General features: G+C 38.2%; 2 protein-coding genes across 6 annotated transcripts; both read left to right on the top strand.

The window, feature by feature from the left end:
- The first annotated feature begins 4,701 nt into the window (after positions 1 to 4,701).
- LOC125223031 (V-type proton ATPase subunit a1-like) lies at positions 4,702 to 15,715 on the top strand. Of its 4 annotated transcripts, XM_048125980.1 has the most exons (19): positions 5,099 to 5,240; positions 5,475 to 5,499; positions 5,979 to 6,023; positions 7,139 to 7,261; positions 7,387 to 7,494; positions 8,469 to 8,582; positions 8,675 to 8,848; positions 9,153 to 9,290; positions 9,654 to 9,761; positions 9,838 to 9,945; positions 10,027 to 10,175; positions 11,068 to 11,221; positions 12,332 to 12,492; positions 13,088 to 13,294; positions 13,430 to 13,613; positions 13,709 to 13,792; positions 14,459 to 14,658; positions 14,745 to 14,804; positions 15,180 to 15,715. In XM_048125980.1, the coding sequence occupies exons 2-19, from the start codon at positions 5,488 to 5,490 to the stop codon at positions 15,382 to 15,384; spliced, it is 2,334 nt and encodes a 777-aa protein (XP_047981937.1). In that variant the 5' UTR covers positions 5,099 to 5,240; positions 5,475 to 5,487; the 3' UTR covers positions 15,385 to 15,715. The 4 variants fall into 4 exon arrangements, with proteins under 4 accessions (XP_047981936.1, XP_047981937.1, XP_047981938.1 ...); XM_048125979.1 differs by lacking the exon at positions 5,475 to 5,499 and having other exon boundaries at positions 4,702 to 5,240; XM_048125981.1 differs by lacking the exon at positions 5,099 to 5,240 and having other exon boundaries at positions 5,479 to 5,533.
- A 1,121-nt stretch (positions 15,716 to 16,836) lies between these two features.
- On the top strand, positions 16,837 to 21,313 carry LOC125224095 (DDB1- and CUL4-associated factor 8). Of its 2 annotated transcripts, XM_048127443.1 has the most exons (6): positions 16,837 to 17,226; positions 19,195 to 19,446; positions 19,683 to 19,826; positions 19,907 to 20,590; positions 20,667 to 20,883; positions 21,068 to 21,313. In XM_048127443.1, the coding sequence occupies exons 1-6, from the start codon at positions 17,119 to 17,121 to the stop codon at positions 21,094 to 21,096; spliced, it is 1,434 nt and encodes a 477-aa protein (XP_047983400.1). In that variant the 5' UTR covers positions 16,837 to 17,118; the 3' UTR covers positions 21,097 to 21,313. The 2 variants fall into 2 exon arrangements, with proteins under 2 accessions (XP_047983400.1, XP_047983399.1); XM_048127442.1 differs by lacking the exon at positions 21,068 to 21,313 and having other exon boundaries at positions 20,667 to 21,015.
- The last annotated feature ends 6,289 nt before the right edge of the window (positions 21,314 to 27,602 follow it).

Genomic DNA, 27,602 nt, shown 5'->3' with positions numbered 1-27,602 from the left:
ACCGAGACCGGTGTAGACAACATCGTGCGCGAGCCGGACGCGGCTGAAGAAATGCAGGAGGCGGATCTAGTGTCACGGATACTGGACTGTTGGCCCTGGGGACGTGGGCGCCGAGAGAAAGTGGCGGAGGGCTCCTCTGAAACATTGTCGTTGAGGTTGATAGAACGTGAGCCACTGCTGTTGTAGTTCCCGGCTATGCTAAGTCTTTTCCGCTTCGGCCCAAGATCACGCTCTTGCTCGTAGATGACCCTGAATTTCGGGGAGTCCTAAAGAACCTCAAATTCATCATAGTAGTTGAACTTTGGGGTTCCCAACATCGTAATCTTTATTGACAGTGCCTTTACGTCATCTTCGTCGCAGCCGCTCTCAGCTGTGCGCAGGTTGTTCTCGTATATGCCCGCGAACCCTTAGAAGGCTTTCGCAATTCTCTCCCACTTTTTGCGGATCTGATCCGGTTTACACGGAGGGGCGTGCCTTGGCTTTAAGCCGTTGTATGTTGCTAGGACGCTGCGCCAGAAGACTTGTTCTGTCTGATCCGTACCCAGACGACCCCCCACTACCACCAGCATCGCTGCCACCCTCATCATCTTCATTGCCGCCGTCCCCACCGCCGATTCCCACCGCCGGTCGCATGGGAATCGGCACCTCCACGCATCCCTGTACTGGGACGGATGACGGGGTCTCTGTTGGGCCCGAACTCATACCCATTAGCTAACATAGAATTGTTTTCTAACTATCGACTTCAAGTTACTAGAGTGAATCACTCGACATTCTAAGTTTCCTTTCAAACAACATGTTGGAATCTTATGCCCGGTCAAAAGATTTTGACCAATAATAATTTGAATGAGACATTTAATTTTGTGAAATTAAATGATATAGCGTCGATCTACGTTCGGAGTAGATGACCGTGGTATATTCATTTTCCCAAATCCAATTCCTGGTGAGTGAGAAATAATGGATTAAAGTTGTGCAAAATTGCAAACTAATTAAGTGAGCTAAGAGAGAAGCCATGTGATTAATTAAGAAAGTTAATTATCTCACATTGAAATTAACAAACTTATTAAACAAATATTTAATAAGAAGGATTATTACATGTAATAATTCTAGTGGACTAAGATGGGCTGTAGAGTCCAAGCGGGCACATGCGCGCGCCGCCGCGAGCCCGAGCCCGTGCCCGTGTCCTTAGACTTGAACTTGGTCTTTGGACTGTTCTTTGGGCCTGGTCGTGGGGCTCGGTGCCCATGCATTCTACACACATTCACAAAGCATTTCTTGCATCATAAGCTCCCTCCCTCTCTGCATTGTCTTTCTGTCGAAGCTCTGCCCTCGACTCGACTAACAATTTGTTCACGGTTTTCTGTTTCATTTTCAGTTGTAATTTCGTTTCAGTTTTGCCATTCTGTATTCCTTCTTTTGAGTTGTATTACACCCGATTATCTCTTGTAATCCAGAAAACCAATACAACAAAGAAAGTACGTTAACATGTAAGGGTTTGTTAGACGTCATATGAATGTAATCACAAACAGTTTCTAAGACCCTTAAAATACCTTCATTAGTAGGTTTACCTTTTTGAGGATATTTTACTACAATGTTTCCAATCGATTCCATCACACATCATTAAATCATACTCTCTTTACATTATTTTTCTATTATTTACTAATTTTTCACTTTAACTATTTATTTATCGTTATCTCAAAACACATGCAAAAAAAGAAGTATCTCACTTACCGTGAGACGGAAGGAGTACATTGGTTGTCAAGCAAATAGATGCATTATCCCACAAAATTGAATAAAGTAAGCAAAGTCTTATGTATAATATGAAGAGTTATTCCAAATCCATAGAATAATTATATACCATTCGTCCTAAAGAAAGAGGTCATTTGGGGATGATACGAGTTTAATCCTTAATTAGTAAAACAAGAGAGATGAAAAAAAATTATTGAAATAGCGTAGTGGATGATGGACCCATAAATAAAAGTAAATGAGAAAAAGTTCTCATAAATGAATGCAAACTATTTCTATGGGATGAATGGAAAAGGAAATTGAACCTATTTTTATGGAACGGATGAATTATACATGCCCATAGACAGTAACAAAATCAACAATTAAATCATAGAACGCGATAAACAACTAGATAAAACTTGAGGTTGGAATTAGTGTTCTTTTGCTTCAATCACAAGACTCCCAACTTTAAGATGGAACATGTAAAATATGAAAGCATGAGAGTGAATTGATTAATGAAAGTTGAACTCTTTAAAGAATGTATGTTGAGGAGTATTTATGGAGATGGAGGTTCATTTTATAATTTGGTAACAATTGAAGCTCAAAAAAGGTTAGAAATGACTCGAATAAGAGCATCCGCAATGGGGCGGACGATGGGTAACCCATCGTCCGCGGATGATGTGCGGAGGATACCCATCGTCCGTCGCATCATCCGTCACTGTGGACGAGGCGGACGATGGGTCACGGACGATGCGACGCGGTTTAGTTTTTTTTTTTTTAATTTTATTAAAATTTCAAAACCTATATATATCAAATTCACTTCATTTTTCACACTTCATTTTTCTCACTTCACTCTCTCATCAAATTCACTACATTTTCAAGCAAGATGGATTCCGGAGATTATCCGAATAGTCCGATGTTCGGTGGTGCACGATGGCCGGGTACAGAACCCGACGAATACCGGCCATTCGACACCAACGCCGAGTACGATCCCAACTTTTTCACCGACTCATATGGGCTGTCCGATATGGAGCCGTCTCCACACCGCCCCTCCGCCGCCGCCGCACGCCGCGGCCGGCAGCCGCTGCTTCACGGGTCCGCCACCAAGAAGAAGCGGACAAAGGTACGAGCCCAGAAGTTGCCTAAACGGAGGTGTGTGAAGAGTTCGCCCCGGGCAGGACGAACTACTCCGACCCCGAATCCATCGTCTTGACGAGATGTTGGATTGATGTTTCGGAGGATCCGGTGTACGCCAACAACCAGAGGGTGGCTGCGTATTGGGAGCGCATCGCCGAGAAATACAACGCGGCCAAGCCGCCGAACGCGTACAAGCGCCGCGAGGGAGCGGCTCCGCAAGCAACTGGGATCAAATAAAGAAGCGAGGTAAATTTGTTCGCGTCGGAGTACGAAAAGTGCGAGAGGGAGCAGGCCAGTGGCGAGAGTCTCGCGGATGTGCGGAACAAAGCGATGCAGTCGTACATTTCATTGTACGGCGATTTCAAGCACTAACAGTCCTGGGCGCTCTTGAGGGACAAGCAAAAGTTCGTTGGTGGTGTGATTCCCCAATCGACGGCGGCGAGGAGGAGGGCGTCGAAGCGCACCTTCAATGATTATACAAGTAGCGATAGCGGCGCGTCTCCGATGGACCTCAACGGTCCGGTGTTCGAGGATGAGAGTTCCGGCACACCGATGTCCTCCCGGCATCTCCCTGGCGTCAAGGCTGCCAAGGGCAAGGGCAAGGCCACATCCTCCTCCGTCGCGCCGCCTGAGCAAGCCCCGTCGCCGGCCCCGGGTTCGACGCCGTCCGCGACTTCGACCGCGGCCCATGCATACGCGGATTTGGCGACCTCCTCCGACTACCGGACGTTGTTGGACGCGCACACCACCCTCATGCAGGCGACCAACCCGGCTCAAATCGAGGGCATCCAGCGGATGATCGATGGCCTCAACCGCAAGTTGGGACTTCTCTAGATTAGCCTCCTTTTTTTGTATTTAGTGCTTTTTTTTATTTCTTATTTTGTAACTTTTTTTTAATTAAGTAAAATTAGAATTTCCCTTTAATTGTGTTGTTTTTATTTGTTTATTATTTTTATTTACATTTGCAAACATAATAAAAATATAAATACAAAATAGTGAAATGCTTAGGGCGTCGCTTAGGGCGAGCTATAGTCCGCCCCACTGCAGGTGGAGTAGGAAGAGGATAAAATGCTGACGTGGCGGTGCATAGGGCGTCGCTTAGGGCGTCCCATTGTGGATGCCCTAAGGGTTCAATAAGATTGCCGCATGTTCCTAAAAATGATTTATACACAAAAAGAATAGTATTTCATAACTAAATTTCTACCTTTTAGTTAAAAAAAAAATTCTCCATTTGTTCGTGAAAAAATACCTCAGTGTGCCATTTCACTACATCCGCGACCTAAATCCCATTCTATTTTTATTTTGGATAAGTGAACCACATATTCTACTATAAAATCAATAACCTCTCCGTCCTTTAAAATAACACTTTTTTATTTTTATTCGTCACTTAAATATGCACTTTCGATTTTAGGAAACTTTTAAATGAAATAAATACTACTAATAATGTGTACTTCGCAATTCACTAATATTATTTCAACATTTTTTTCTTTATTTCTCTATTATTTAATCAATTATACATTAAAACTCATACACTTTCAAAAGTTATTTTTAAAGGATCGTTGTACTAGTATATGTAAAAGTGAAACTAATATTACATTAATTTGTTTTTATTTTTCTTTATATAATCAAATAATCTTTAAAACTCATGCAATTATATAATTTTCAAATTAAATAAACTGAAAAATTATCTTGCTATCTGGACCAGAGCTCGTAACACATACGGCTCCCTGCGGCAGGGTCTCACACCCCTTCCTAGGCGGGGTCTCCCACCCTCCTGCGTTACCAAACCCGAATCCCTTCACGCCATCCTCCTATCCGCACCCCTATTTTTTAGCGCTACCGATGATATACATATAATTATACTGCTCCCTCCGTTCCACATTTCTTTGGAAAAGAGTTGGGAGTGAACAGTATTGCAATCTTCAAATTTAGTCATGCTGCAACCCAAGTCACCCCGTACCACGCCCCCACCATAAAAACGGAAAACGACACCAAAATTTCTTTCATGGCAGTTACATCCTCCTCCACCACCACTGCCATCAAATTAACTGGCAACCTATACATACACATATACGTATAACTCAAATCTCCCGCCCTTCCAACTCAACGCACTCACACGCAACCGAACATCTATCGCTGTTACGTTAATTTGATCGAATTCAGATCTGAACGAGGCGTCAGAGCGACCAATTGTGATCCGAACAGTATCGACTAAAGAGGCGCCTGGAGGTGGTCGGAGAATGGAGTACATCGACAGATTGCCGAGTATGGATCTGATGCGCTCCGAGAAAATGATGTTGGCTCAGCTTATTATACCCGTCGAATCGGCTCACCGCGCCGTCTCCTATCTCGGCCAACTAGGTCTCCTCCAATTCCGCGATGTGAGCTCAGATCCTTTTGTTTCACTATTTGCCTCTCTTATTTACTGTTTACACTGGTAATTAGTTGCTTAGCGGCTACTTGTTGGCGAATTTTAGTTTTTGAGATCCGCTGTTTTATGTAGATGGAGTGAGGGATGATCTAGTGTTGCCACTAATGTGTGGCTTGTTAGGATTGGTTTCTTCTCTATAAGTTTCGTTTCTAACAATTTGCTTTGTATCAAATATCTGCATCAGCGATTCAGGTGGTATGCTTATCAAGGTAGTTGCCTGGGAACGGCTGATCACATTGAAAGGTTTAAACGATAAATAATTAATTGGTAATGTGATCTAGAGATGCACAATTTAGATATTCACTGTAAATTCCATTTACCTTGTTTCTGTTTGTTTTGTTGTTTAACATTGTCTTGGCAATATAAAATCTTGACATAGCTGAACTGCTTAGGGTGTTTTACTAGGACCTGGTTTGATGGAAACATTGTTATGCTCAGGATACTGTAAAAGTCACTACTCATGGGCTGCTCTATTCTTGCGGAAGTTAATAGGCATTTGATTTTTCAAAGGGCATAGATATTGGTATTCTTAAATCTTAATTTAAAAACGATATCGTGGGATGTAACTAGGCTACATTTTAAAATTCTGCCAGCTTACTCGATTGAAGCCCTTGTTTATGTCCATCTGTTTATTTTGTGTTGTAGTTGTTATAGTAAATCCACTAACCTGTATCATTTTAATTTGCAGTTAAATGATGATAAAAGCCCTTTCCAGAGAACATTTGTTAATCAGGTAACATTCATGAATTTCTATTGGACTGATTCATTGCTTTAAGATATCTATGTTGCTCATTCTCTTTCAACTTACATTTTGGATATAAGATTAACGAAGTAATATCCCTATGAATAAAATGTTGAATTGCCAATCAGTTGGTAGAGAAACAAATATACCACTAAAATTTGTTCCCTGAAACATGTTAGAATTTGTTGCTTGAGGGTTTTGGAGACCGCTTTCGGTTTGGTTTACTGTAATCGTTAATGCATCATCCTTAATTGCACCACACATGCCATAATCGGTTGCTTGCAAAAGTTGTTGCACATTTTCATGGCTAGAATGGTTTTGCCTTTTGGTGTTGGGGTTAGAGGTGGTTGAGTCCCATTAGGTATTTGTACGTTCATAAGCCCCATCTTTTGGAGAATAGGTGTGCCAATGTATGATACTTCCGATGAGCAATCAATGATGTAGTCATCAAGAAAGTTTTTGCTGTGATTTTCACGATATCCTGGCTATTATACTCTAAGTAGGTGTTTATTGTGAATGATAGTCATAGAATAGATTGATAAAACATAGGATTGAGTATGGATGAGATGGTCAAACAAGTGCAAAATTAATCAACCCATCAAACTAAATGGTGGATTAGCATGGAGTATTTTTATCAATCCATCTTTTCACTCAAAGTATACACCCCCTAAGATTACGGAATATGATTATTATTCATGTGATACGACACCAGCTTTAATTATTCACTTTAGCCACAATATATTTTTGGACTGTTACTAAATTCAGATGGCCTTCATCAAAACAAAGGTTAATAGGTATATCCCATCACACTCATCTTCAGGCCAAGGATTGTTCTTGTCTTAGTGGCACATTCTAGATCCCTTAGTCATTACTTATTATTTAAAATATGAAGGAAAGATTGATGACAAACTTAGGGAGGCCCTTCTAGTCCTCTCTGAAATATTTTGTTGAATTTAATTAGAAAAGACCTGAGGTGATCACTGACCATTTTCATTATCTGAGTTGCTTTTCTATCATTTACAATCTGGTTTCTGGGAAGTCATTTTCTGTTACTGTTACCACCCCACGTTTCTTGTTGAAATTTCATTTTTGAAAATTGGCAATAGGTTAAAAGATGTGCTGAGATGTCCAGAAAATTACGTTTTTTCAAAGATCAGATACATAAAGCTGGTCTAATGCTATCTCCTCATCCAGCTCCAGAAACCGATATTGAATTAGAAGAATTGGAGGTCTGTTTCTTTCTTTTCATCTCCATGCATCTATTTACTATCATTAACTATTGGTTACCTTCTTTGACTGCTGTGTTTTTTTCTTGTGCTCATTACTTCCAACTATTTTTGAACTCTGACTTTAGGCTGGACTTGCTGAGCATGAGCACGAGTTAATTGAAATGAATCATAACAGTGAGAAGCTGCAGAAAACTTACAATGAGTTGCTTGAGTTCAAGATGGTCCTACAGAAGGTATATTGGCAAACAGTTGATGCGTTCCTGTTCCTTTTCTTTTCGTAAAAGAAAGAGCTAAGTTAAAAACTTGATTGTAATAATTTACATGGATAGGGTCTACTGAGTTGTTTCAAAAGTTGTTCAGGAATTTTAGACCAACCTAATAATCTCAACTGTTTGGGAGATCCTATGAGGTTCATCACTACCTTTTCTTTCTCAATGCCGAGAAAGATGAGCAATAGACAGAAGACAAGAGGATGATCAGTTTACGCTTGGAATAAGAAAACTGCTTCTTCTCCTTTTTATTCACTGATGAACTGAAAATTGCTCCCTCTTTAACATTGCTAGGAGAAGATAACACCCACTCACAACTCACAAGGAAAGCACACAAAGAGAACAGCTAAAACAAAATGGTTCACATGTGACATGTAGATAAGCTAATTGAGGAAAATGGTTTACCAGATCGTTCCTCTTGCTTTTAGAACCACCTAATGTAACTAGATTATCTTATTGAACCCACCCAATCCTCTTTTTCTGGGGAGTTTAGAACTTTTCATGGTTTCACAATCTTTTAACAGAACTACTTAAGCTAGTATGTTGGAGAAAAGAGGGCAAGGAGGCAGACGGGGAATAGTAAGAACAGAAAGTATAATTGATGTATATAAAAAAGAAATAAATGATAATCCTCTTTCAAGGCCACTCCTCTAACGAGACACTACGGTAAATTTCCATCCTTGTACTAAACTCAAGACTTAACAATCCTCTCAAACCTAAAGGACAACATTAATAAGATAAGCTAAAGAGACTCCATGATCTTTTCAATCAAATCTCCATAAAGACTCCATGATCCAGGTTGTTACTCTCAATAATCAACAACCCTCCGACTCACCATCACACGATGCGTATCATAATCTTTTTCTCACCCCTCATCTTTAAATCTGCTGCTTTTTAAGTTTTATCATTACATGTAAGCATTTAAAGGGTGATTCCAGGCTGGTGACTTCCTTATGCCTGATGGGAATCATTCTACAGCACAAGATACAGAGTTAGATGAGAATGTCCATATAAACAGTGATTATGCCGATTCAGCATCACTGTTGGAACAGGTAATCTTGTAAAATGATAAGTTGCTGCTTAACTATATTTATGATTAGCCAACTGCTGTGGTGTTGTATTCATGTAGGTTTTCTAATTGCAGGAGATGCAACCTGGAATGTCAGATCAGTTTGGTGTGAAGTTTGTAAGTGGCGTCATTTGTAAATCTAAAGCATTGAGATTTGAGAGGATGTTGTTTCGTACAACAAGGGGAAATATGCTTTTCAATCAGGCACCAGCTGATGATCCAATTGTCGATCCTGCATCAAATGAAATGGTCACTGTTCTTCTCTTCCCCCTAATAATGCCTACCTTTCTCTAATTTGAATACTGAATTCAATTATTAAACAAATCAGAATAAGCTGAAATGCCACTCCAGAAATTTAAAATGTACTACCAGTCTACCATCTATTTATCATGACTAAGCACACACATTCTAAACTAGTTGATTCTATTTATTTCAAAATTACTTCATCACTTCCTTATTGTCAGGATATTGTGATACTTGGGAATTGGTATCACCTTTGTTGCTGAGGGTCACTACATGTTTTTAGTACTGATGTTTACCTCTGCATCTGCAGGTTGAGAACACAGTTTTTATGGTATTCTTCTCAGGCGATCAAGCAAGGAAAAAAATCCATAAAATATGTGAAGCATTTGGAGCAAACTGCTATCCAGTTCCTGAAGACTCGATCAAGCGGAGGCAAATCACTAGAGATGTATGCTGCCAATTAGATTTCTTTTGTTGTTGCGTTTTGGAACTACAGGAGACGTGTTTGAATGCCAGCGTAGTCTGTTTTCACAAGCTAAATGGGTTTTTTTGTTTGCTTTTGATGTAATGCAGCAATTGATGCATTGCATTATTTTGTAGTTGAAAATTGGGGAAGAATTTGGACAGATTTATCCTTGTAGTTAATGTATTGAAGATGGCTAATGATCTATTGACGTCACTTTGTTAAATCATAGCCGAGAAGCTGTGCATACTGATGTCACTTTCTAAAGTGGCTTCTACAACTCATGTGCTGATTTATTCATAGTATTAGAGAAGAAGTAGATACATTCTTATTTTTTTAAAATTTTAGGTTTTGTCGCGCTTGTCTGAGTTGGAAACAACCTTAGATGCTGGCCTCCGACATCGTGATGCAGCTCTCTCTTCTATCAGCTTTCAGCTTACAAAGTGGATGAACATGGTCAGATTTCTTTGTTTGATTATTTCTTTTGAAACTCATTTGACTCAACAGTATTTTCCTGGCTTACTTTTTATAGGTAAGAAGGGAAAAGGCTATTTATGATGCACTGAATATGCTGAACTTTGACGTCACAAAGAAGTGCCTGGTTGGTGAGGGTTGGTGTCCAATATTTGCAAAAACTATGGTACTACAAATTTGAGATAAACCTAGAGCAAGTAATTATTTTATAAAATAAGTGAAGGGGATATATTCCATCATATTGCAGATTCAAGATGCTCTGCAACGCGCAACTTTTGATAGTAATTCACAAGTGGGTATAATATTTCATGTGATGGACTCAAATGAATCACCTCCAACATTCTTCAGGACAAACCATTTTACAAATGCATATCAGGAAATTGTCGATGCATATGGGTAAGTCATGTATAATCATAGTTCTCCACTTCTCAGGTTGTAAAAATTTTCTCCGGCATCTTTGTACTCTATTTTCTACGTTGTCATTAATTTTATTATATGTGTTTGTTTAAGATTTGGGTAAATCGGACTTCAGAATTGGGATAAGTAGTTATGTGTGAATTAATTTTCTGGTTAACGTTAGCTTTGGAGTATACAATTTGGAGAGAGAAGTTTGACTATGGATATCAAATCATTTTGATGAAGTTGCTGGAGAATTTCATAATCGAATAAATCTAATATTTTCCCTCCATCATTTGAAACATTGCTCATTTCTTTTCTGCACAGATTTTAATAAATGTTAGGTAACTGTGTAGATGGGTGGAACAAGGAGCCCTAATTTGTTGTAGGGGTATTGGTTTTAATTGTAAATATTAGGAAGTGCGTGGGCTATGCTTGGTATTTATGTAAATGAGTTGATAAAGTGAGGAGAAAATATAAAGGGTAGTGGTGGGATAAATATCAAAATTGAAATGGAAAATGTTTTTGGGGACAGACTAAAATTACAAAATGGGCAATGTTTTTAGTGACTTATTTGATTTCAAAAACTGACTAACTAGTTGACCACATTAGACAAAATGTCAGTACTTGTTTCTCCACTTCCTCACTGAACCTGTGAGGGAATGTTACAGGTTCTGTTTAGCAGAAAATAACTTATAGTCGAGGGTTTTCCAGATATAAATGTTTGAATGTTGACTGTTTTTTTCCTTAATATTTGCTTTTGCATTTAGGTAGGATACTTCCATTTGTTTTAGTAATTTTTTGAAAATTTTGCTGTATGTGTAATGATATTTAACTCTATATAGGTCTTAACTGCTAAAAATGGCACTGATTAAAGTATTATACATTGCAGAGTTGCAAAATATCAAGAGGCAAATCCTGCTGTTTATACCGTCATTACATTTCCATTTCTTTTTGCCGTGATGTTTGGGGATTGGGGTCATGGTATATGCTTACTGCTGGGAGCTTTAGTCCTTATAGCACGCGAGAAAAGATTAGGTTCACAGGTATGTTATGACATTCTATTCTCTTTTTAAAGGATGCATTTTCTGTTTAAACACATGTATACATTCTTTTTACAGATCAGAACTCCATCAGTTTCTCTGGTGTAATTGTACCTTTTTCCGGAATGTCTAGACTGTTGATAAAATTTTAAAAATAAATTATTTCTCTCCATTGAACCTGAAGTATAGATAAGGTGGGCATATATTATCACACAAACTTTTCTTGTTGGTTCTTGTCCTTAATCAAGTCACACATTTTACTATTTTCTCTTACAACATACATAGGGTGCAAGTACTAAGTACTGATCTTGAAATTAATAGAAGGTTCCTTTGTTGGCCTTAATTAAACGTATTGTTTCCTTGTTGTAGGGAACTTTTTAGTAGATTTCAATGTCTGTAAGTAGTTTGAATTCGAAGTAGATTGTGTAGAAATGCCTGCAACTGTGTTGGGATATCTAAGGAAGATAGATTTCCAATGTTTTCCTGAAATATAAACTCAATATAAGCTCCCTTTGACATCTGTGATCATATAAGATATGGCTCTTCCCTTTAAGCTAAAAACAATAAAAATTGAAATTATCTTGATTCAGAGATGAGTTTAAACTGGTATATGGTGGAAAATAATAAAATTCTTCAGCCATTCCTCTGGGAGACAGAAACTGATGCAATATCTATTAAGTGAAGTGTCAAAAGATATGTGATGAGTCTACAAAATTTCTTGGTCTAATACACTATGATGTGTTTAACTCAAAGGAAAGTTGTAGATGAAACCTGGAAATCTCTTCATTCATTCACCAAGTCATGGAGAAAACTAAATAGATGTAACAGATCACCCTAGGTACACACTTGCTAGCTGTTTTAACCTGAATTTGGTGAATGTCAATTAGCCATTTGATGCTTATGGTGAGGGTCGAATATGCAAAATGCTAAAGAAGGCAAGGTCCTTGCAAAGAATAGAAAATAAGTAAAGAAATAAAGAAGACTGTCCCACAACAAGTTTTAGTTATTTATGATGTTCAAATAGTTATCTTCAGCTATTTTTCTTCTATTCATTGTCAACACGTGGCTCTTTTTCTTCTGCTTTGCTTCGTCCTAATAGTTTGTTTCCACCAGAAACTTGGCAGCTTTATGGAAATGCTATTTGGCGGTCGATATGTCCTCCTGCTGATGTCATCGTTTTCAATATATTGTGGCGTTATATACAATGAATTCTTTTCAGTTCCTTTTCACATATTTGGTAGTTCCGCCTATAAATGCAGAGATGCTACATGCAGGTAAGAAACAGCAGTTTTATTTCTCTGAGAATAGATTGAGATTGATATATAGGATGCTGTATAGTTACTACACTTCCATGGTTTTAGATCCGAAGGCTATAAGTGCTATGTGGTTATGTTATGCAGCCGACTTTGATAAAAAAATCAGGCCCATTAAGACAGACTGGCTTCATATTTATTTTCATGGAGTCTAAGCATGTCAATTCCAGGAAACTGGCTTCTGAAGTTTTGTGAAATTTAGCTTATACACAAGTCAATACTAGCATTTTACTTTTGTGATATTATTTATTTTGAATTACAGTAATGATCCTTGTACATCTAGGTCTCATATTTATTTTCATGGTGTCTAAGCAAGCATTTACTACCCAAATTAGAAAATGAAGTTTGCTAATCTCAGGAAACTGGCTTCTGAAGTTTTGTATTCTAGATCCCATCAGACTATGTTAAATTTCCATAGCTCTCTGATATTTCCTTGCATTCCTTTGAGATCTATGCCATTTACTTTGACCATCATTGATAATTATTTATTTCTGATAAGTCATTTTGGAATTTGTATTGTAATCTCATTCTCTTGCTCCTTGTTATGCCTTATCAGCGAAGCACGTACAATCGGTTTAATCAAAGTTGGAGATACATATCCATTTGGTGTGGACCCAAGTTGGCGTGGAAGTCGTTCTGAGCTGCCTTTCTTAAACTCTCTCAAGATGAAAATGTCTATTTTGTTTGGTGTGTCACAGATGAATTTAGGGATTATAATAAGTTACTTCAATGCACGCTTCTTCAACAACTCAATTGATATTAAGTAGGATCTCTCTCTCTCTCTATATATATATATATCCATCAATTTGTCTGTCTATTTAGATATCCCTGCCCTACATGTTGTGAATCAGTGAATGACCTACTGGATTATAGATGTTATGTTCTGCTTTGGTATCAGGTATCAATTTGTGCCCCAGATGATCTTCCTTAACAGCCTTTTTGGATATCTTTCTCTTCTCATTATTATCAAATGGTGCACCGGTTCTCAAGCAGATTTGTATCATGTGATGATCTATATGTTCTTGAGCCCTTTTGAAGATTTGGGGGAAAATAAGCTGTTCTGGGGTCAGGGCGTACTTCAGGCATGAATAATATTGAATCTTCCTTTGATTTTGCTACGTATGCAAATACAATAAAACAAGTTTAACTAATGCAGATTACCGATAAAATTTAACAGGTCATATTGTTGCTCGTAGCTGTTATTGCTGTTCCGTGGATGCTATTTCCAAAACCCTTTATTTTAAAGAGACTTCATACTGAGGTATCCCCTCCACTCATTGTTTGTGCTATTTCCCTTCAAATTGCAGTCATCCTGGTAATGTTTGGAAATTCTTTCCTTTGAAATCTGCATTTTTCTGCTTGTAGTTCTTCTTCATAATTTATTCTTTTCTATCTTCCCCTTACACCCCTCCCCCCCTCCCACCCCCCAATAAAAAAGGAAGGAGACAGAGAGACTGTTGGAAAACATGGGTGCTATAAATGGTCTACTTTAACTTCAAACTATTAATTGGGAGTTCTTAGTTAAACTTGTTTCCTCAAAATGGTTTACAGCTGAAGAAAACTGAGTAGTGTAGCTATATACAGTTGCTTAAATTCCATGAAATACGGTGAATTAATAGGGCTGTTTAGGAACTCTTATATAAATTTGGATGAGACAGTGATATGGAACATCTGTTGACCTTTTTTCTCCATGAAATATGAGATTGCACAATGCTTCATGTTACGTTGTAACATGAAGCAGTAACTTGATATGTAGTATACTAAATCATAGCGCTGAACTTCCTTTGAACGTCTGAACTTAATCTCAGTCAATACTGGACCATGTAGGCTTAGACTGCCTTACATTGAACCAGGCCTAGGGTAGTTCCTGAACATCTTGGAACCTTTGATGTTTGACTAACCTTTTCATTTTCTTATGCTTATTAAGAGATTCCAAGGCCGGGCATACGGAATTCTTGGGACCTCTGACATGTATAGTGACGAGGAGCCAGATTCTGCTAGGCATCCTCATGGTGAAGAGGAGTTCAATTTTAGTGAGGTCTTTGTGCATCAAATGATACATTCGATTGAGTTTGTCCTGGGTGCAGTTTCTAATACTGCATCATATCTTCGGCTGTGGGCACTGAGGTAGACTGGTTTTAACATGCTGTTGTGCTTATTATTCCTCAATGGCTTTGTTCCATATTGTAACTGTAATCCTTGTTTTGTTACAGTTTGGCCCACTCAGAATTATCAACTGTTTTCTATGAGAAGGTTCTCCTGCTGGCCTGGGGGTAAGTTTCTGCTTAGCGTATAAAAGTGAACACGTTGCATAACTCTTTGATATATAGATGTATTTTAAATTTATCTCAAACTCCCATGCATTAATGCCAGTTTCACTTTCCTCAAATTTATGTCGTGTAATCTCATGGTTTTCAATCATGAGATGATAGTTGAAAAGAATTCTTTGGCAATCTTGTATGTTAGGAATGTAAAGTTTCAAGTAATGTGAACAAGATGAATCTTTGAAACTTTCATTTGATAATGGAGATACAACTTTCGGACCAGATTAGTCCAAGATTAACTTGCTAACATAACATACTTTGCTTCATCTCGAATATTTAGCTTCTAATTTCTGAACTCTACTGACACCAATGCAAATGATGCAGGTACAACAATTTCATGATACGTCTAGTGGGGCTGGCAGTTTTTGCTTTCGCAACAGCATTCATATTACTTATGATGGAAACTCTGAGCGCGTTCCTCCACGCCTTGCGTCTACATTGGGTGGAATTTCAAAATAAGTTTTACAGTGGGGATGGATATAAGTTCAAGCCATTCTCATTTGCCTCACTAACCGATGAAGATGACTAGTTCTTTTTCTCCCAATTAATTTTTGAGGCAGCAGGAAGAAGAAATTTTGCAGTCGCAACGGGTGATGATGATATTAGTATGGCACTTGAAGAGTCGTCCACTTGTTTCTTTAACATGATACTAGTTCATATTAGAGTTCTTATTGTAAGAGCCTTGATTCGAAAATTCTTTAGATGCTAAGCCTCTCAGGGGATTAAGGGATTGAGGAGTTGTAAAGATGGATCTTCTATACGTAGATTCTCAGCCTTTTTTTTTGTCTTAGCGACACCCACATTTGTACAACTCTTTTTATATATTCGTTCCTTGTTAATAGAGGTATTTCTTTTCGGCACGGAGTTTGAGAATAGTGTTTTAAATGGATGGTGAAAAAGGGAAGAGAGAATAAAGTAACAGAGAATGGAGGAAAATGTAGAATTACTTTTTGCCAAAAATAGAAAAAAAAACAGAGGGAGTATTACTCAAATGCTTGTAGGCTATATAACCACGCCATTTTATTTTGTTTTTATTCCTTTTGCTCTTATTAAAGTAATTTATTTCTGGTCTTTGACATCTTCAAAGTGTTTTTTGTCTGCTGTTTCTTGTTGGTTCTATTTAGAGTTCACGAGAAGGAATACTGGAATACTTTACTTTTGAGAATTCTCTTGTAATAGAAGAGAGTCAAGGTTATGGGCGACGAGTATCAGTTTGAATGTTAACGTTCCAGGCTACTTTCAAATAATACGCTTCATATTATCTAAAACATTATAATCTCTTTTCTCTCCACCTAAACATACCCCAAAAATGTTTTATGGATCAACATATATGATGGATTTTTGTACACCTTATGGCTTTAATCAGCAACTTCCTTAAAAAACGAAATTTCACTTAAAATTAGTGAAATGCAATAGAAGCAACATGATATGGTAAATACTAACTAATGTACAATAGATATTTGTGTGCTAAAATATCAAGTGTTCAAATTCCAAAAACACGCATTTTATATACTCCCCCGTCAACTATCTAATGTCTCATTTTTTTTATCCGTCCGCCAATAAATATTTTATTTCATTTTTTCTATATTTAGTAAATAAATCCTACATTCTACTAACTTATTCACTCATATTTTTATTATAAAATCAATATATAAAAATAGCCACTAACTTTTTTTACTTGCTTACTTTATAAAGTCAACCAATTTTTTAAAGCTAGTGTTGGTATGAGATACTCCTTCCGTTACATTTTGTCATTTCGATTCATCTCATGATAACAGACACATTTTACTTTTATCGTATTTCACTAATTTTTTTAACACTCTATTTTTAAAATTTCTTAAAACACGTGCACACAATAAATGTGATTCTTATTATAGCACGGAAGGCTCAGTATTTAATTAATGGACTTGGGAGTAGATAGTTGAAGGGGATGAAAATGACATGAAATCTTAAAAAAACCTTAATGCCACAAAACCCTTGGGATCAATGATGAATCCTCTCATTTCCTGAAACCTCCATAGAAATCCCTCATTATCCTCTCTGTCTAAATTCTCCACGGCGTGTTTGCATTTACTATGCGTATGCTGGCATACGCTTCCGTACATGTTTCGAACACCACGCCTTTCATCATTCACAATCACTTAAATGATCCTATTCTCTTCACTTTTTACTTTGTTGTCAGTGTGAATTTTCCATTATAAATTTGATAGGAACTGGTTGTTTGATCTATCCTTTTAACCCTCTGGAAGCTGAAATTGAGTTGATGGAGAGACTCTACAGGAATTCCGATAATTGGTTGGACGAACTTCACAAGCGAGAGACGGCTTTATTCCCGCACAGGATTTGCTCTCGCCGCCTTTCGGCTTCGCAGGTTTGCCCTCGCTCGATTATATCTAAATGTGCGCATAGATCAGTTCTGTAATCTGTGTGTACGTACGTGTGTGTTGATGAGTAAAATTGATGGTTGATTGAAAAGTAATATTGAGATGAATGAATTATACTACTTTTTAGTCTTCTAGTGCTTGATCATGTTGTGATGTGTTGATGAGACTGATCTAGAGAATTTGTTTGAATGCTTTTGGTTTTGGATTTGAAGAAGGAAGATTTTGTTGTATGACTGTGTCGATGGTAGTAGGTTTTGGTATTCTGAGCTTGATTTGTAGTAACTCTTATCGGTATGGAAGTTCCTTGCCAACTTCTGCAACTCAGAAGCTGCACATTTGTGCTGTAAAGTAAGTTGTTCTCTTCAATTATTGAAAGCTAAGTGAGCTACACCAGGACGGCCTTAGTATTCGCCATAGGATTGTTATATCCTACTTTAGTCCCATATAACTGAAGTATGAATTTAGTTTGAGTTTATGGCCTATTGGGCACCCTTTACGTACAAGCTAGGTTTCGGGATGAGTTCTGCCCAATGGCGGTAGCAAACAATCTTGCATTTAATTTTGTCGATGTTTGGTGGTATGGGTCGTGCTAATCTTCTCTGCATCGTTCCAAATTTATCTGATGTCCCTGAAGGGAGATGCTATTGGTTTTGTCTTCAGATGATGACCATATATGCTCAGACAAATTATCTCACCAAAATAATAAGCTTTGTTCCAGACCTCAGTTATTGTGGTGTGGAAACAGTTAAGCTACAAGAAATTAAATTTAATCAGATTATGGATCTCCAATTTTCTCATGAGGCCAATGTCATTTTCCTTTTTTTCCAAAGGCTACCATCATAGGCTAACTATCAAAGAAAGAGCAATCTCTAAAACAGTTCTTCAGCAATGTATGTTCTATATGTGGCATCTTTATTTGCAAATATATTTGCTCAAAGCCTTTCTGGTTCTTGCGCATTTCCATTCTAATATTGTGGTATTTATAATTTATTGCACAATTTTTGTTGTTGTTGATATTTAATGGTATGACATAAAAGCATATTCTATCAATTTGGGCTCCGTAGTTGAATTTTTCATTTCAATCGTCATCATTAATTAATGCAACATCGGAAGCTACTGTCTGATCTGTGCTGTCATTCGCAACTTGTTTGGCATAGCCAACTGTTAGCTATGTTTACAGTTGCTACGATTTTTTTATGCAAGAATTTACGTTGTAAATAATTCATACTACCTCCGTCCCTTAAAAATAGAAACTATTTCCATTTGGGGCCGTCCCTTAAACATAGAAACTTTTGAACCTTTCTATTTTAGGATGTGGACCCAACATCGACTAACACTACTTCCTCTACCTTTTCTCTTCTTCTCTCTTATTTTCCCATTTATCAATTCTTCTCTCTTATTTTACCAATTGTGCATTAAAACTTGTGCCATTTCAAAAGTTTCTATTTTTTTATGACGGAGATAGTAACAAGGAATGATGATTTGATTTGAATTTGGGCATGAATTTTCATTGAACTCTTACAGTGTAAGCCACCTATTTGAGGTGAAGGGATAACGAATCTGTAGTCTTTGTTGAGTTTTTGGATAAGACCATTGTTTATAGAAATGCAGAATATGGTAGAGACTAGAGAGAAATGTTATGCAGCAGAGATAGGGGAAGTAGAAAAGAAATAGAAGAGAGAAACTGAGGATGTTGCTGCTAATAGGAAAATAGGCAAGAGAAGCTCCCAACTCGAATTAGGAGTTAGGGCTTTATTAAATGGATCTTTATGACTTATTATTGCCTTCCATCTACTAGATAATAGTAATATATTTTGTTTTGGTGTACTGGTTGGATAATGGTTCAATGTATCCAACCAGGTGTAACCACTAAAGGTACATTTTTCCAGTCTGGTTTTGAAAACTCTGTTATTTAGATTGAACCATGTCAGAATCTTCTTTATTACTTGATGCAGGCTCTGGTTCAGCGTCTTGGTTTGTATGGGAAACTGAATGGCCATCAGGGATGTGTGAATGCAATTTCGTTCAACTCTACCGGTGAGCTGCTTGCATCAGGTTCTGATGACCGGCAAATTATGCTCTGGGACTGGGCAGCACAGAAACTTAAATTGTCATATCAATCCGGCCACACGGACAATGTTTTTCAGGCAAAGTTTATGCCGTTTACTGATGATAGCAAAATAATATCATCCTCTGCTGATTGCCAGGTAATTTTACTGAGTGCGTTTTAATATCTTACCACTTTTAATATGGTCTACGAGCAATCCTTCAGAATTGGTACTAAGATTAGAGTATCAACAGCGATAAACTCACAAATGCAATAAGACTAGTGACATTAGAAATTTAGAAATATATTTGTTGAGCAAATTGTGTCCATTATAAACAGGTCTTCATCGAGTAATAAGATACCAATGTCTCTTACGAACGTAATTTCCTGTTGCAGGTCAGGCTTAGCCTGAGACAGGAAAATGGCTCAGTAGAAACTAAGAGATTGTCTAAGCACCAAGGACGTGTTCACAGCTTGGCTATTGAGCCAGGCAGTCCATACATATTTTATAGCTGTGGGGAGGATGGTTTTATCCAACACGTAAGCTTTCTAAGTGCTGATATCCACAGAGAATTTCTAGTAAATCCTTCATTATGCCAAACTCGTTATTTTTTTTGCAGTATGATCTACGAAGTCACTCTGCTACCAAGCTTTTCTATTGCTCTTCATTCGCAGAAAACAGCCGGTCTTCAAGTGTTGGGCTGAATGCCATGGTTATTGACCCAAGAAATCCTAACTATTTTTGTGTAGGAGGTGGTGATGTTTACGCACGTTTGTATGACATCAGAAAATACCAAGCCAGTGCATCAACTAAAGAAGGAAACCCTGCCAACTATTTCTGCCCTCGTCACCTTATTGGGAAAGACGATGTTCGCATTACAGCATTAGCTTACTCCAACACCAGCGAACTGCTCGTCTCATATAATGATGAGCTCATATATCTGTTTCAAAGGAACATGGGTTTGGGTCCGAAATTCGTACCTCCGACGTCAGAAGACTCACCTAGCTCCCCAGAAGCACAGGTTTATTCGGGGCACAGGAACTTCCGAACAGTCAAGGGAGTCAACTTCTTTGGTCCAAATGATGAATACATCATAAGTGGGTCTGATTGCGGCCATATATTTATTTGGAAGAAGAAGAGCTGTGAAGTAGTTCGTATGATGGTTGGCGACAGGCACGTTGTGAACCAGCTGGAATCCCATCCACTGATCCCAATTCTTGCTACCTGTGGTATAGAGAAGAATGTAAAGCTTTGGTCCCCCTCTTCAGATGATATCACCCCTCTGCCTAACAATGTTAAAGAGGTATTACATTTCTCGATTTCTATACTCGAATTTCAGTTTCTCGACTATGAACATCTCTTCCATCTTCGAGCTGCAGATAATGGAAGGTAACAGGCAAGGCCGGGAGGACCATTCCAGGGTGTCCTTCAGCCCTGATGTCATCATGCATGTTCTGCGACTCCACCGGAGGCAAGCACATGTGTATGTCGAGAGAAGATTCCATAGAGAAGATTCGGGAAGCGATGGGAATGATGATGATGATGACCGGGAGGGCTACCTCTTAGGATTCTCAGACGGTGATCCTGCAGAAGATGGTGAGAACGCCAGAGAATGTAACATTAGCTAGACTTTCCGGCTGCACTCATCATGTTGAAATATTCCCTTGTTATGTTACAATATAGTAATGCGTGGGTTTTGAATAATTTGAATAGTGGAATATTATACTACTATATATAAATGCCTATCAAAGTTATTTACGTATTTTGTGGCAATGACTAGGTTTCAAATCGGAACTACGGACCCACTAACTTTAGAGTATCCACATAGCGGTATGTTGCCTCCCCCATGATGTAACGACGAAGGGACCGTGTTGGAGTAGGGAGGTTTGGTGTGATGGAATGCCGTCGGCTGTCACGCCACAATTGCATGACACACACGTGGAGGTCTCGGCCAATCGCGTGGCGAGTGCAACGCCATTGGCCAAGCATATCATGGTGTAACCGATTTATAAAAAAGAAAGCATTTTATTTATTCATTGAAGTATTATATTATTCACTTTTTATTGTTTTTAAATAGTAAAATTCAATTTTTTTTATCAGTTAACCGTTATCCCTGTTCAGTATATTATATATACTTGACCTCTTTTCAAGACACATTTTTGTTCAAAATCTTTAAATTTCCTCGATTTTTCCCAAGTTCACAATTCTTTTCGATTTCTTCTCGATTTTTTTTTACTACATTCTCACAATATTCTCAATATCTTTTACTTTTCCCCCAAAAATTCTAGTACTGCTAATGTCAATTAATAATTCGAATACTATCTTAGAGGAAATGACCATCATCGATTTAAACAATTCCTTATTCACGGGGTTCACTTTCACGGCTTCAACACATCGGCCCATCAAGTATTGATGTGACTTCTTAACTTGCTCGGGGTGGTAGTGAAGAAAGAATATTTTCTCCACTTGGGACGTATATTCCAAGTAGGTGTTAGGATAAACTTTCCGAGGAATTCGGGCAATGTGTGCGTGATATTCCTCGTCATATTATCATAACTCAGCTCATACTTTTCTCCTTCGCGCCTCTTCCGATCATATCCTTCATAACTCCCATAGCCCTCGTAGCCATGGTGGCGTCGGTAATTATCTACCCAACTCCGATCATCTTTATCATCACCTCCACTATGTTTCTCTCCTCCCCCATAGCTTCCTACAACTCTATCCCTTGGTCTTCTACTGTTAGTGGGAGGTGTGACGGCTCGGTTTAGTTACCCATTATACATGAACTTCAACTTAAGGTAAAAAGTCCAAGTGGAGGCTCAATGAAGAAAATCACTGGATGCGTTTCTTGGATTTGCTAAGGCACTTGAGCAGCAATGCAAGTAGTTGGCAGCGAGTAGAGCAAGACTGCGCCACCCAGTCCACATCTCAACCAAAGGCGCCATTCCAAGCACTACCGGCTCCACTGCCAAAGAAGGACACTTTGCCTAGTGGTCCAAAGGTACGATGATTTAAGTATCAAGGCTATGACCACTATGTGAAGAAGTGCCCTAACCAAAGGGTGATGGTGAACGGCAAGGATGGGGAAATAAATAGTGAGGCAGAAAAGGAATGGGGTCAATGTGAAGAACATTGTTTTGTTTCATTCAGTTTAATAATTCAATAATTTGTAAGAATGAAATACATGTACTGTTGGGTCGTGACTGAATTAATCAAGGCCCATCCTTGAGGGCCCAAGTTAGAGGCCCAAGATCAGCAAATCAAGTTTGCAGCTCACATGTTCTCTGTTCAGCTCAAGGAGAAGCTGAAATTGAGGGAAGTTATAACAGCCCCGATTCTTCTGTGTATCTGGCGTATATACGTGTAGAAGAGGAAGAGAAGTGTACACACATAGAGAGAGACACACATTGTTCATTCCAAGAGAGCTATTCTGTAATTCAATCGAGCGAGGTAGTCTTTGATTCGAAGTAGATTAGCGAGAGAGTTTGAGGTGTGTGTTGTATTTTGTTCTTGGTTGCATTGTGAATAAAATCATACCATTCTCCGTCCGTGGACGTAGGTTCCTCAGAACTGAACCACGTAAATTGTGTGTCGTTGTCTCTTTATCAATTTTTATTTGAGTTCTTCAAATTGGGCCTCTAACTTGGGCCCTCAAGGATGGGCCTTGATTAATTCAGCCACGACCCAACAAATCTCCACCTTGGCTGCATTGATCAACATCCCATCTCCATCTCCACAACTCTTCTTACCGAGCAATCAACCTCACCAATCCCAGGCAATGCTCGAACCTGGAACTTGGTAAAACCTTTGTAAGCATGTCAGCTGCATTCTCTGAAGTGTGAACCTTCTCCACCTTAACTCTTCCATTACCAATCTCATCCCTTACAAAATGCAGTTTGACGTCGATATGCTTACTTCTTTCTTGAAACACCTGGTGCTTAGCCAAACTGATAGCACTATTGCTATCACAAAAGATAGTCACTGTACTCTGATCCAATCCGAAGTCTTTCAGGATGCCTTTTAGCCATATTCCTTCCTTGACAGCTTCAGCCAACGCTATGTACTCGGCCTCCGTGGTAGAAAGAGCAACCACCGATTGCAAGTTGGATTTCCAACTCACCGTTGTCCCATATAACTTGAAGATATATGCTGACTGAGACTTCCGAGTATCCAAATTTGCAGCGTAGTCCAAATCACTGTAACCAACAAGAACATATTCTTCTTCAACTTCATGATTTGCAAGTAACAGACCATAGCTTTGTGTCTTCACCAAATACCTCAATATCCATTTTAATGTCTGCCAATGCTCTTCTCCATGATCAAGCATATATCTGCTGGTTAGGCTAATCGCATAAGCCAAATCCGGTCTCGTGCATACCATAGTGTACATGACACTGTCAATAATGCTAGCATATGGAATCTTTGATACCTACATCCTTTCCTGATCATTCTTCGGATGCCTCATTTTCTTGCTGAACAGACTCCTCTGGCTCAACACTTTCATCAATGTCTGAAGCTGATCCTCCTGGATTCATACTTATATTTTCTGATCTCTCACCTTCTGGGGATTAGAATTAGCAGCTTGTAAGTAAGGCATTTCGGACTCTACAAAAACAACATCCCTGCTGATCATAATTTTTTGTTTCCCAGCCTCAATGCACCATAGTCTATAACCTTTTACTCCGGTTTGATATCCCAAAAAAATGCACTTCAAGGCCCTTGCATCCAGCTTCCCTTGCCTAGCATGCACATATGCTCTACAGCCAAATACTTTCAAATTTGAGTAGTTTCCAGGACTTCCTTACCATCTGTTATCTGGAGTGTCAAACTGAATCACTGAAGAAGGACATTTATTGATCAGTTTGGCAGCTGTGGAAACTGCCTCCGCCCAGAATTTCTTAGGGGTTCCAGAAGTAATCATCATGCATCTAACCCTCTCTAGGAGAGTCATGTTCATCCTTTCAGCCGTTCCATTTTGTTGAGGGTTAGCAGGAGCAATCCTATGCCTTCTTATTCCCTTAGCCCGACAGAAATCCTCAAACTCCTTTGATAAAAACTCCAAACTGTTATCAGTGCGCAAACATTTGAGACCATGTCCCTTTTCAACTTCAACGGCCTTACACCATCCTTTGAATTTCTGAAAGGCTTCAGATTTCTCCTTCAAGATGAACACCCAAACTTTTCTGCTATAGTCATCTATGATGCTCAGAAAATACCTCCCACCACCTATGGAAGAAGGTTGTGCAGGCCCCCATAAGTCACTATGACAATAATCAAGAGCCTTTGTAGAAATATGCTTTCCTGTATTGAAGGGAAGCTTCTTGCCTTTTCCTAGCAAGCATGGTTCGCAAGTTTTCAAAAAATCAGTGCCATTACCACGAATGATCTGTTTTCTTACCAGCTCCTTCATTCCTTTTTCACCCACATGCCCCAACCTCTTATGCCATATACTCAAATCACCAAATTCAGTGACATGTATATTACCAATAATAGTCTTAGCCTTGAGATAATATAAGTTGTTTATTCTGATAGCAGTCATGATGACATTTTTACCATCTAACACTTTCATCTCCCCTTGCGAGGACAGAAAAGAATATCCCTTATTCTCTAGCATTCCCAAAGAGACTAAATTTCTTTTTATGGTGGGGATATATCTTACTCCAATGAGTAATTTTACTGATTCATCATGCATTTTAAGACGTATATCACCAACGCCTTTAATAGAACATACCTGCTCGTTGCCAAGAACAACTGATCCACTCGCCTCTGCAAGATTTTCAAACCAAGTCCTGTGAGAGCATATATGGAGAGAGCATCCTGAATCCATGATCCACGAGTCTTCAATTCCCTTCTCCGTGACATTCAAAATTTGTGCAGGCTCTAATTCCTCAGCGCAGTCAGCAGTATTGTTTCCACCTTCCTCCGCTTGCTTTCTCTTCCAAGCGTAGCAATTCTTCTTAAGATGTCCGGGTTTTTTACACCAGTGACAACTCCTTGTTTCCTTCTCTTTGTCACTTGGTTTCTGCACTTGGAAGTGAGGCTTTCCAACTACATCTTTCCCCTTATACTGCTTCTTGTTCTTGAACTTCTTGACTGTTAATGCCTCTGCCGAAACCTCACGAGCAACACCCGAGATCTTGTCAAGTTCCTTTGTTTTCAAAGCGCACTGAACTTCCTCTAGTGTGATGCCCTTTTCCCTCCCATACAACATAGCATCCTTGAAATGTTCATAGGACCTCAGGAGGGCATTAAGAAGTAGGATAGCCTTATCTTCGTCATCTAACTTTACCTCCACGTTCTCCAAGTCATCAATAGCTTTGTTAAAATCATCGAGCTGTTCCTCAACGGGTTTCCCTTCTTGAAACTTATATGAATAGAGCTTCTGTTTGATGTACAACCGATTGGCCAATGACTTGGTCATGTAGAGATTTTCCAGCTTCTTCCATACTATTCTTCATTCGACACCTCCCGCAAAACTTTATCGCTAAGGCATAAGACAATTGCACTGTGAGCCTTCTCAAACAACTCAGTTTTCTTGAGCAAAACCTTCTCGAACGTCTTTTCATCGATCGCCGGCTTCTCTGATTTTATAGCCTCGACCAATCCCTGTTACACAAGCAAGGCCTTCATCTTGATTCGCCAAAGGCCAAAATCGTTCCGGCCGGTGAATTTCTCAGCTTCTACTCTTGGCATCGCCATCTCCGCTTCCCACAGACGGCGCCAATTTGAAGAACTCAAATAAAAATTGATAAAGAGACAACGACGCACAATTTACGTGGTTCGGTTCTGAGGAACCTACGTCCACGGACAGATAATGGTATGATTTTATTCACAATGCAACCAAGAACAAAATACAACACACACCTCAAACTCTCTTGCTAATCTACTTCGAATCAAAGACAACCTCGCTCGATTGAATTACAGAATAGCTCTCCTGGAATGAACAATGTGTGTCTCTCTCTATGTGTGTACACTTCTCTTCCTCTTCTACACGTATATACGCCAGATACACAGAAGAATCGGGGCTATTATAACTTCTCCCAATTTCAGCTTCTGCTTGAGCTTAACAGAGAACGTGTGAGCTGCAAACTTGATTTGCTGATCTTAGGCCTCTAACTTGGGCAGGTTGGGCCTTGATTAATTCAGCCACGACCCAACATGTACATCTCGCGGACAATTTTGTCATTTTGAGTGTGTTATCAAATATGCAATCTTAGAGGAGTATATTTTGTAGTATCAAACAACTTTCTTAAATTTTACTATATAGAGTGAACTACAAAAATAGTCCCTGGACTATACGTTTATCTCGCTAGTGAACCCTGGACTTTAAAAATATCCCCAGACAACCCTGGACTAAGCGTTTATCTCGAAAATGGTCATTTTTCACTGTTTTGAGACGAAAATACCCTTTTGGGAGGTTTTGAGGGATTTGGGCAATTTAGTCTTTTTACATTTTAAATCTGATATTATTTCAGTGATGTACTAAATCTGATATTATTTCAAAATTATCATTCTTCTTCTCTTTTTCCGTCCTTCACTTTGTTTATTTATTTCAATATTAGATTTAATTTTATAAAATTAAATTTTAAATTTTGATTTTTAAATATCAATAAATTTTTTTAATTATTAAAATTACTATTAAATAACAAATTAATAGTTTTAATTAATATTTGATAGTGTCTAATATTTAATCAATAAGGTATGACGACGCCTTAGTTTTAATCAATATTTAATAGTTTTAATCATAAATAGATCATATAACACGATTTATTCCGAAATAAATATGCATATAATGTATAGGAGAATTTGACTAAAAATATTATGAAATTGACTAAAAGTTTGATACTACTAAAAATTTGATATAGGAGATTTTTTTGTTGAAATTTTCTAGTTAATTTTGATTGTTTTCAAATTATAAACGAAAATTATATTAGTCTTACATTAGATGCATATTTATTTCGGAATAAATCGTGCTATATGATCTATTTATGATTAAAACTAAGGTGTCATCGTACCTTATTGATTAAATATTAGACACTATCAAATATTGATTAAAACTATTAATATGTTATTTAATACTCGTAATTTTAATAATTAAAAATTTATTGATATTTAAAAATTAAAATTTAAAATTTAATTTTATAAAATTAAATCTAATATTTAAATAAAGAAACAAAGTGAAGAATGGTAAAAAGGAAGAAGAATGATAATTTTGAAATAATATCAAATTTAGTACATCAGTGAAATAATATCAGATTTAAAATGTAAAAAGACCAAATTGCTCAAATCCCCCAAAACCCCCAAAAGGGTATTTT

The sequence above is a fragment of the Salvia hispanica genome, chromosome 4 (assembly GCF_023119035.1).
Source record: "Salvia hispanica cultivar TCC Black 2014 chromosome 4, UniMelb_Shisp_WGS_1.0, whole genome shotgun sequence".
Classification (NCBI taxonomy): domain Eukaryota; kingdom Viridiplantae; phylum Streptophyta; class Magnoliopsida; order Lamiales; family Lamiaceae; genus Salvia; species Salvia hispanica.
Note: the sequence above shows the minus strand (reverse complement) of the source record. Positions and strands in the feature narration are given on the sequence as shown.

Coding starts and splice junctions, on each gene's coding strand:
- LOC125223031 (XM_048125979.1), top strand. CDS start 5,100: ATGGAGTACATCGACAGATTGCCGAGTATGGATCTGATGCGCTCCGAG. Junction 8,849..9,152: donor ATCCTGCATCAAATGAAATG/GTCACTGTTCTT, acceptor CTGCATCTGCAG/GTTGAGAACACAGTTTTTAT. Junction 12,493..13,087: donor TGCAGAGATGCTACATGCAG/GTAAGAAACAGC, acceptor ATGCCTTATCAG/CGAAGCACGTACAATCGGTT.
- LOC125224095 (XM_048127442.1), top strand. CDS start 17,119: ATGGAGAGACTCTACAGGAATTCCGATAATTGGTTGGACGAACTTCAC. Junction 17,227..19,194: donor GCCGCCTTTCGGCTTCGCAG/GTTTGCCCTCGC, acceptor TACTTGATGCAG/GCTCTGGTTCAGCGTCTTGG. Junction 20,591..20,666: donor TGCCTAACAATGTTAAAGAG/GTATTACATTTC, acceptor TTCGAGCTGCAG/ATAATGGAAGGTAACAGGCA.